We start from the raw sequence: 10,813 nt of genomic DNA, 5'->3' as shown, positions 1-10,813 counted from the left end.
CATGTGTTTTAAGAGTTTGTGCTTCAGTTAAACACTTTCAGGTAGCTGAGACTCCTGTATTATTTTTTCAGTGTATATACTAGTCAGTCTGGTACAGATACAATAGTTTCATGATGAATATTTTTAGAATGCTGGAAATAAAACCGAGAAAACAAGCTTCTGATTACATTTAATTTTACACAATCCATGTTTATAATTATCACTTGAGTATTTTGTATAAAATCAAATGCAATACACAGTATTTTCAAATGAGACACAAATGCATATTGAACTACTTAATATTACAAGATAATATGAAGCTTTATCTTAAAAACACCTTCAGCAAAATAAACTCCCATTCTTTCAACCCAAGTTAAAAAAATATGATTAGAAATATACAATTTAAAAATAATCAGGATGAACAGTACTGATTAGTCAAGAAGTTTCAGACCTTGATAGCCCGTACATGAGTTTAGGCAAGACAAACAGTCTGCAAACAATTAATATAAAAACTGCAGTGCAACAAACTGGTGAACATCACATTTTTCTTTTGTTTTTCCTATTTTAATGCATGAGCCTCTAAAAATCTTACTCTTTTGTTTTGTTTTAAATCAGCAGCACTTCCTCTATTGTCATAATGGGGCCAAAAGACAAAGTCTGGGTTAACATCTGAGTTAAGTTACTGATGCTGTAATGGAAGATAGCAATTTGATCCAAGATATTACAGCTCCTGAGTATGTTGCATACTTCTGAATAAGAGATGAAGGGAGAATACATCTGCCATGTATTTGAAAGGGGAAAGAATTTCTAAGGAAAAACTCCTCATTGATGACAGCAGAAATAACTTCCTTCAGCTGCTCTGTGGCACAATGGTGATGCAGCTGCCACCACACATTCCATTTTGGCACATAATACTTCAAACTCAAAAGAGATTTAGAAACCAAGGACACCCTCACCCATGCCCAGTCTTCATTCTTGTACTTAAGACAGCTTTGGTACTTATAATAAAAACTCTAGAGAAAGTACTAAAAACTCATAACAACAAACTAAGCAGTACAATTAGATGGGACACAATGAGGTAATGAGTTCATTTTCCATATAAGGCTGTTTGGAAAGTTCAAATGTAAAATCCCTTTGACATTTATGTGTTTCTCACTAAGACACTGGGTGGTGGGAGGGGTATCCTGAAACACACTGATGCCAAACATGCAGTTTTGGTTTAGCTACAGTTGCTATTGTGTGTGCTTGTGTACTTCTGTTATGCAAATTTACTTCTGATGAACCTAAAAGTGCTAATGACTCTGCTGGTTACTTTAAAATAGGCAAACTTCAATTTGAAATTTCGAAGGGGTGGAAAATAGTCCAATTATTTTTAGGTTAAAAACAAAGATGCTAAAATAAGCAGCTCAGCTGAGAGAAGGGCAAAACCAAACACAATAAATAATAAACATTTCTTACTTTGACTCTCACTTCACTAGTTTCATCCTTTCTGCCTTCCAAGGTAAGAATTTTCGTCAAAAATAAACACAGATTCATATTTGCACAATATACCTACTAATGTGATTACCTGTGCTTCAGTTTTTGGGCAAGTGACTTACTCAAAAACCACAACCAACCAAGAAACCAACCAACCAATAAAAAAAACTTCAATCCCCAAGAAATTTTAACTGCTATATGAGGTCGAGATCAGTCCCTCTCTTTTAGGTGTTTTTCACCTAGAAGAAAAAGGTGGGGACTGTGATGATTAAAAGTTTAAAAACATATTTGCAGTCTGAGCTCAACTGCCCTTTATTTTGCACTATACTTCAGTTTTCTTTGTATTCCTGTTTGCACATTTTAAATACCCAAACTCATGGATGCTACCTGTAAGTTTACTTACACTTCACATCCTGTTTCCTCTCCAACTCACTATACTCTTGCCACAAAATGTTTCCAAGCCCCTGTGTGATTATCATATTGGCATTCAAAAATCACCAGCCTAACAGAAAACTTAGTTTCCATTTGAAAGGAAGTAGATTGAAACTAGTCACTGAACCTGCCCATTTACATTCACAAAAATAAAATTCATTCTCTTGCAGAGGTTATCTGTATCTTTAAAGACTTCCGTTATTCCACTGCTAACATTTCAGGACTCTCCATTTCTTCTGCTTTCCACCGTAAGAGTCACTAAGTCAACAGATAACTGCATTGTATTTAAGGCTATGTGGTAACAGTCCTCATCTGAGGGATATGCAGCTATAAACTTCAGCTGGCGGACAAGGGTACATCACTGTGAAGCCAGCTTTGAAGTTCATAATGTGAAAAGTAGTACGAAAAGACCACTGACAGTGTTTGAAGACAGTCTTGCAGTGGATGGAAATTTCAATCTCAAACAGGTTCCTCTAAAAATTACACTGCTTTTTAACAGAGGTAAGCTGTAGTTCTGAAATTGTTGATTACATGTCAAAAACTTTACCTGCCCCTGAGTTCCACTACCAATCTCAATTGCGTGGCAAGCTTATTTTCCCTTTTTTGTGTGCTGCGCTCATTAAGTGCCCCAAAGCTAAAAAACAGCAACATCCACGTGTTATCAATCACACCAATAAAATCTGGGGGAAATTCCTACCTTTTATGTATGGTAATCTAAAGTTTCACCTAAAAGACTTGATGATAGGAAAGGAAACAGCAATGACATTTCAATATGACAGCGCTGCTTTAAATGGTAAACTGTTTTTTTCTCCCCTTTAAGAGCATACCAGATTTAAAGCAATTGTAACTAGTTACAAGAGCCATTGGTTGCGAATAACTAAAAATCCCTCACTATTAAAAACAAGTTAATCACTTACAGTTAGTTTTTCCTAAATAAACAAACCACACAACCTTTGAAAATAAAGCACTCTTTGGTGGACAATAGTTACTTTGTGTACTCAATACTGCAGCTTCATAAAAAACTCCATACAAAATAAGAAAGAACAGCCAATCAACACAGGAGAGTACCAATACTATAAGAAAAAAAGCTTTTGTGGTTGATTTTCAGTCTCAAGTGAAGATTTTAGCCCAGTCTGAATGGACAACACAGATTTATATATTCAAAAGCTCCCACCATCTTTTGATTTCTGGTGGTCAGCAGCTAAGTGATTGCCATCACAATTTATACACATGCATCATACATACTAGCTGGCCCTCTCTATAATAGAGAGCTTAAGTATTTACACTTGAGTCTGCATGTACACAGATTTTGTTGGTTTCATTTGAGGAAGTATTAGCACAGTAGGAAAATGTCTACTGACCCCTTCAACAGTTTGTTTCATTCTGCAAGTACAGAAAAGATTCTTGTATTTCTTTTTTTTTTTTTTTTGCTGAAGGATGGAGACAAGGTAATCTTCCTTGAATTGCATCAAATCCCCTCTAGTTATATCCCCTTCATTCCTGAATATCCTCTTCAATACTGGTAGCTTATTTGAAATTTAACGCAATACTGTTCTAGTCCTTGGGATGGATTGGCTGCTGAAATAAGGAAAAATGAGGAAAACGTTAAACATTACTCAATATGTACTTCAAACAAACATTTCTGGCAAGGTAAAATGAGCAAATGGCACTTCAAAGAAAGTAACAGAATGTAAAAGTCACTGTATTTAGGAACACAGCAATACTGGCTGTCAAGAAAGCAGAGACTGGTCTGAACACAGACAGTATGAGAAAAATTCTGTTCCATACAGAAATGCCACAGAGGGATTCAGAGTACCATAATTTCATTAAGCACATTAGCTGTTAAGCATTCATTTTCTTTCTCTCCCTCTGAGGTAATCAGACCACAGGAAAAGTAGAAAGAACAGTAAAGAAACATTAGTACTTTTTAAAAGCTAGGCTTAGATATAGACAAGCTCTGAAATGCTGCAGGTGGTTTTCAGTATTTAAACACAGATGAAGAAGGCTGCTTTGTACTTCCCAGCAAAGCAAGAAATATGAGATTTTTAAAGCACATTCCTCTTTGTTAGCTTTTCTGATACTCCTCTCTGGTTCAAATAAGCAAAAAAATCTACACAGTACAGTTACTATACATTTCCCCCCATACTCTGAATTATTTACTTTTTTTTAGTAACTTGACCTGCATTCCGTCAAGCACCTCCACCTGCCAAAGCTCCTTCACCACTCAAGATTTCATTTCTAATCAATCAGTTACTAAAAACGTAATATTAATTGCGCTCTGTGAGGTAGTATAGAAAAGACTAATTTGCGTCTTACTATGACTCAGTCAATTTGGATCTGACATATGCACGTTGTTAAAATACAAACATGAACTCCTTGGTAACTGGCAAATTTACAAGGAAGGTGTCTTAACTGGAGAAACAAGGGCATCCACAGAAAAAGATTGGATAACCATCTAGTAATGTGATTTCCTGCAGTTCAACAACAGTATTATTTCAACCCCAAGATACGTGTTATGGCCATCAGTATTTCTTTCGTAGATAACAGATGACAACTAGAAATGTTCTGCAAAGGAAATGCATTGAATGTTATGAATAGCATTGAAATTCCCTAAGTTCTCTTTGCAAAGCCAGAATAGAATGTTTTTGCTGTAAACGGCTGTTTTGGCTGAAAAATCATTCTGGAGACATTCCATGATAGTGTCTCCAACAGTCTGAAGGATGAAATGGCAAATGAATTCCTCATTCCTCATAAGCTCTGTGGCTTATACTCAATTAGGATGGGTCACAAATGTGATTCATCTACAGAAAGAATTGACTAAAATGATATAAAGCAGCAAGAAGTGAGATTAATGTACAAATGGTGCAAGATGTTTCCACTGGAATATATCAAACAAGAAAATGAAAGAACAAGGATACATAGTAGTGTTGGAAGTTCAGTGAAGTAAACAAGGTCTTGACAAATTTTGTCAATTTTGTAATAGTAATTATTCTCTACCCTGCATCCACTTGGTCTGGCAGAGGTCAATGAATCTGAGCACTATCAGGTAATGCAAACTGCACACACTTCGAGAAACTAAAATAAATTTAGATGAAAATAGAGGCGTGCTTAAAAAGAAAGTGAGATCTTCTCAAATCCTAAAAGAAAAATAAAATGACACCTACAAGATTAACAACGAGGTACTGTATTCTAAGTCCATGAAACCGTCATACCAAAATACCCTTTAGAGGGACCAGTACCTAATTAGCCCTCTCAGATTACAAGATAATTAAGAACTCCAGAATTGTGACATAACTAGGACATATTTGATTCTTGGATGGAAGCATAATGTGACTGAAATTCTTTGACCTCAAAAGTTAGAAGAAAAGAAACAGTATATGGAATGAAATATTTAAGAGAAATTTCAGAAAATCCACTAAAATATGAAAGAAGTAGTTTAAGATGTTTGAGGTCAATGTGATCTTTGTCCTTCAGAGTCATAAATCTGCCAATATACGTAAAGGTCTTCTTTCACAATAAATTAAATCTTCTACAAACTCTATTTTAGGGATGCTGTTTCCTCCTAAGCACAGGTTATTCTTATCTCACACAACACAAAGGTCAACTTGGAGAAGTGTTTTCCAGGAACTGAAAATCTCTGTTCAAATTACATATGTGCATGTATACCTCTACCAATCACTGCAAGGACCTTAAAACTGGGAGAGGCATGAAGATTAAAAAACAGCAGGAAGAATCAAATGAATTCTGTTCGGACCAAAAGTGACATGGTGAAAAGTAGAAAAAACGGAGAAGAAAAAACAACCAGCCAAAAGGAAGACCCTGAGAAATACTCCTGACTTTTAGTAAAAACCTACAAGAGATTATTTAACATAGTGTTCAATGAATCAAACCAGTAAAAATTATCTGAATAGAATTTATTGCAGTCTACAGTTAATGACTATTTCTATTGTCTGAGAGACCGAATTTTTCATAACTCCCGTTTACCTTCAGGGTATGGATGGTATCTCCTTCTTCAGGATGAAGAAGGAGAAAGATAAGCTCCATGGGGAAAAAGCTGCACAAGAATTTGAAATTTTTCAGCAATGTTTAAAAATTAAGCTATATAACATAAAACCAGTTATGTGCCATCTTTTACTCTTCCCAGCAAAAGCAAGTCTCTTCAGTACCTGACAAATCCATTGAAAAGGTTGTCACGAGACAAATTCCAGTCAATTCTAACAATGAGAAATTGTCTGGATATTGTTTTAAGCTACACTCTCAGGCCCATCTTTGATAATCACCTGAGGAGTTGCCATAGAGGGTGCTCAAACACAAAGAAACGTAGCAGTAGTGTGGCCATATGCTTCAAGGCCCAAAGGCACCCTCAGTCTTGCATAAATCCATTTAAATTTAAAACCTCATTAAGCTCTACTGAATAGGTTCAGTTCAGATTATTGCCCACACTCTCAGTAAAAAAAATCTCATACCAACATACACAGGCATTTTGTACACTTCGCCGCTCCACTACTACTGCATTTCTGTGTCTCTCGAAATTCTCATAGTTTCGACTTCATGTACTGACTAATATTTGACTCAATGCTGTGAATAACTTTTCCATCTCTTACTCCAGGTAGAGGGGTTCGCATGTTACCAAAATCCCTTCTGTAATTCTGACTCACATCAGGAATTGCAATATAAAATTCTTGAAGCTGAGAAATTGAGCAACACAAACAGATGACCTAAAACATAAAGTTTCAGATATTCTTGGTACATGACACAAACCATAAAATTGTTTGTCATTTCCAATTGCTAGGAGAACGAGTTGAACTGTGGGGAAGCTCCTGCCAGCAATGGTGATACAGCAGCTCAAAGGATTTGCCTGGAGAACAGTTACTGGATCTGTAAAGAGGGTAACTCTCACCTTTTAAAACTGTTTTTTCTTGCAGCAGACCTGGTAGTTCTTTTAGCAATATCTGTACTGTCAGAAATGCTAGGTTCAGAGGTTTTATTTTTCTGAACACTGGACTGCAGAATTACTCTGTAAAGAGTAGGAAAAAGAGAAAGATTATATAACTGGAAAGTTTCTAGAAAACACTGAAAAGACGGTGTTACAGTTGCAACAGATCTAACAAGTATCAGCCGGCTTTTCACGAACCATTCTGAAAAGCAAACTCTTCTGCCTGAAACACATCCTTCTCTTTTATAACATCCCTGTTATAAATATGCTAATGCAAGTTGTTTTTATTAGGAGCATAGCAGTTTGCTTTGTTGGTAGGTTTTGCTGGGTCTTTTTGCTTTCAAAGAATGGATTTGAATTGGTTTTGAATTTCCTGTTATGTTTTTGGAAGATAAACAGATAAAAAATTGTATTTTAAATTACTGCAACAAACAGTAAAAGAGGATAAAATCTGAAGTACGCAACAAAAACAATCACTGTTTTCCAGACTGACACAGAATTAAAAATAACCCACCACATAATTCAGTTTGTGAAGACCAAAGTCAAGTCTGAATCTCCTGAAATTAACCGTGAGATATTCCCGTCAAATAGGAAAACCATGGCATACGCTGGCATTTTGCTCTTAGAGGGAATTACTACACCACACTCAAAACTCAGCTTTAGATGCTGGCTGTGCTCAACTGCTTCAACTAGAAGACTCTAGAGCAATACATGGACCATTTCTGAAACAGGCAGATAAATCCTAGTGCTGCTTACATTAATAAGAAAAGTATTCCAGATTGTGAAATGCAAGCAACTATTTTTATCCACGAACTGGTTCACAGAGAAACTACGTCTTCTGTATTCCTAAATACTTGTGGAATTATGATACTATGGAGACAAAAATAACAACTCGTCAGTGAGTCCACAGACAACTATTCAGTTCATCATTTTATACATCTATTCTCTAGTCATTCCTTCTGTGCAAGGTTCCCAGGACAAACGTACGCGTGATTTTAGAGATTCAGAGCTCAGAGTAACTTAGCTATTGTTGTTTATTCTCCTGCTGTTATTAGATTCTAATTTTCAGTGGCTTCACTGAGTCCAATTGTGTCAGCAGATTATATTAGACTGGAAAGCAAAACCTTCAGTAAGTTGCATAAATTGTAGTCTGTATAAATTGCAGATTTTTTAATACTCTGTGGAAACTGTTTTCAAGGAACCCTAGATAGGAACATAAAAGGTTAACTTTGGAGCAAGAGTGGACAAGCACACATAGGAGAAAATATACTTTTATATACTCATGCAACATATTCACCAAAAAAAAAATGGAAAAAATAACCTATGCTTTCATGGTTTTATATGGGTTTGATATCACAATTAGAATATGCATTGAAATTAACACAGTTTCATCTAAAATATATTCTTTACATAGTAAAACTGACCTTATATTTACCACATACTTCTTGACTGTTTAGCAAACAAATGACTACATAGCCACAAAGTTCAAGTATTTTAAGCTTCTACTTGAATAAGTCTCTCTTAATATTTGAGCCTTTCAAAATATTGTCACTTGATTTGCAATAGTTCAAACAAAACAGTTAGTTCCCCTGAGACAAGATACAAGATTGTAATGAAAAGTACTATCAAAATGCAAAGCAAATTCTACTGTAAACACAACACGTTCAAAATTGGAGGAACTGGTTATACAAGAGACACACAACCTAAACCCCAGATACCTTCAACATCCTATCATGCTTCTTCAGGCAACAGGAATTTTCTGACAAAAGTATGCTTTCCTTGCATGCCAAAGGTTAAAACGTTCAAAATCTGAAAGATTGCTTTATAGTTTCTACTGTGATTGTAAAATTGTTCTAACAAGTTCTAGTATTAAAATTCTCTTTTCAGTGCCACAGTTGTCATACAGCATGGACAAATTTGGTCTACTGCACTTTCAACCAAGTGTTAAAAATGACATCAGTCATGAAAGAAGACTTTCAATGTACCTTTCATCTGCGCCTCTCGCAACTTCTAGGACTGAAAAGTGTAAAGCTGGCTTGACCTCTTAACATTTACTCACTAAGACCAAGTCATGGCACATGCTGGTTCTCTAGTGCTCATTCATACAGAAATACAGAAAAATCTTGTTTTCTCCTTAAATGTATACTTTCGGTGTCTCTCTGTATGAAATGCATGTAATGTACATATAAAAGCAAGCATAAGTTACTGGAATATAACCTAATGTTTATAATAATTCTCTCATAGATGCCCATTCTTTCTAGATACCAGAAGATCTGAAAAGTGGTCAACACACATGGCTTAAGCCCATATACATATTTAACATGAAGTGAAATGTGAGCCAGCAGTGTTCCCTTGAGGTCAAGAAGGCCAATGAGACCCTGGGGTGCATTATGAACAGCACTGCCTGCAGGTCGAGGGAGGTATCCTGCTCCTCTACTCAGCCCCACTGAGGCCACACCTGGAGTGCTGTGTCCAGTTCAGGGCTCCTCAGGACAAGAGACATGGAGCTCCTGGAGCAAGTCCAGTGCAGGGATATGAAGATGATTAGTGGACTGGAATCTCTCTTATGAAGAAAGGCTGAGGGAGCTGGGCCTGTTCATTCTCAAGAAAAGACAACTGAGAGGGTACTTCACCAATATCTGTAAGAATTTGAAGGGAGGGTGTCAGTAAGATGGACTCAGGCTCTTCTCGATGGTGCCAAGCAACAGGACAAGAGGAAATTGTCAGAAACTGATGCACAGAAAGCTCCACCTGAGTATGAGAAAGAACTTCTCTGCTCTGTGGGTGACAGGGCACTGGAACAGATTGCCCAGAGAGGCTGTAAACTCTCCCTCACTGGAGATATAGCAGCCTCACTTGATGGCAGGTTCAACAGATAGGTTTTATATAGGATGTGAGATGAGGCCATAGTAGAGGAAATCCTCCCAAAATCTCAGAACCAAAAATATCCCAAACTATATTAGAGAAGTCCAAGATCCTCAAGACATCTACCTCGCTGCTTTATAAGTGTTCATGTAAAATAGCATGCCATGCAACTTCCAAAAACACCAGTAGAAAGCACATCTGATGTACACAAAGGTTTTCTAACTCAATGGAATATGATCTAAAAACCCCAAAAAGGCAGAACACTTCCTAAACAGAGGTTACAGGATGCTCTAACAGCCACACTACTAAACATACATTGTAAAAACTTCTCATATCCAGTTAATCTGTAATGGAAACATCGCTTGGTAGTTCTGATCCTAAATACACTCCCAAAACAGCAGACTAGTTTATACTCTGCTTTCTTATTCAAGCTAATACATTGGCCTTTAAACAAATCAAAACCTGTTTAAATGGAACAGTGTTTGGATCAGTAGCAGCATCTTTTAAATAAGTCAGAACATTTTTCATCATTTAACTCGATGCAAGGGTGGAACACAGGTACACCACCAGGACACAAAAATCCAAATCCCATAAGCCAAGACAAAATCCACAAAATCTGGAATGCAAGCAAGGTAATACATATTGGAGAGAAAACAATCCACACAACAAGTTTTTTTAAAAGAAAGTGAATTACAGTATCCTAGGGAGGGATGAGGGAAACAGAGTTTACACAGATGCATGTGCTCTGTCCTGCAACAGGCATTTCAGTCTTGCCAAGGCAACTTGTCTTATGAGGTCTGTCAACTGCAGTACTGTTTTCTCTTTGGTCACCTCATGATTTTTAAGAACACACACCTGAGACCCCTACCACTGTCCCAAGTCACTGACAGCTAACAAGTGACTGACACTCTTCAGCCTACAGGGTTCCAGCAAACTGGACTACTAGGCTAGCTTGATTCATGATCCTGATTGGTAATTCAATCTCTTAAAGCACAAGGGACATTAGCTGCATAATGGAGACAAAGTTAGTCTAGCTGTTAAGAAATGCTGAAATGTTTTCTCTTCCCACATTTAAACCAACATTGTATGACTGTTAATCCTGAACATGAGACAGCAGCACCTGTA

The 10,813-nt window shown here is 36.7% G+C and overlaps 1 protein-coding gene across 1 annotated transcript in view; it reads right to left on the bottom strand.

Moving 5' to 3' along the window:
* Window positions 1–3,425: 3,425 nt before the first annotated feature.
* LOC103799969 (dual specificity protein phosphatase CDC14B-like) overlaps window positions 3,426–10,813 on the bottom strand; it is a gene marked incomplete at its 5' end in the record, with an annotated part of 35,650 nt that continues 28,262 nt past the window's right edge. Inside the window, one exon of the mRNA XM_009072327.1 lies at window positions 3,426–3,465. Within this exon, the coding sequence (XP_009070575.1) occupies window positions 3,426–3,465 (40 nt within the window). The remainder of the gene's footprint in view (window positions 3,466–10,813) is intronic.

Source organism: Acanthisitta chloris, unplaced genomic scaffold (assembly GCF_000695815.1).
Source record: "Acanthisitta chloris isolate BGI_N310 unplaced genomic scaffold, ASM69581v1 scaffold22363, whole genome shotgun sequence".
In the NCBI taxonomy this organism is placed as follows: domain Eukaryota; kingdom Metazoa; phylum Chordata; class Aves; order Passeriformes; family Acanthisittidae; genus Acanthisitta; species Acanthisitta chloris.
The sequence above is the reverse complement of the archived record's forward strand: the minus strand, read 5'-3'. Positions and strand labels throughout refer to the sequence as shown.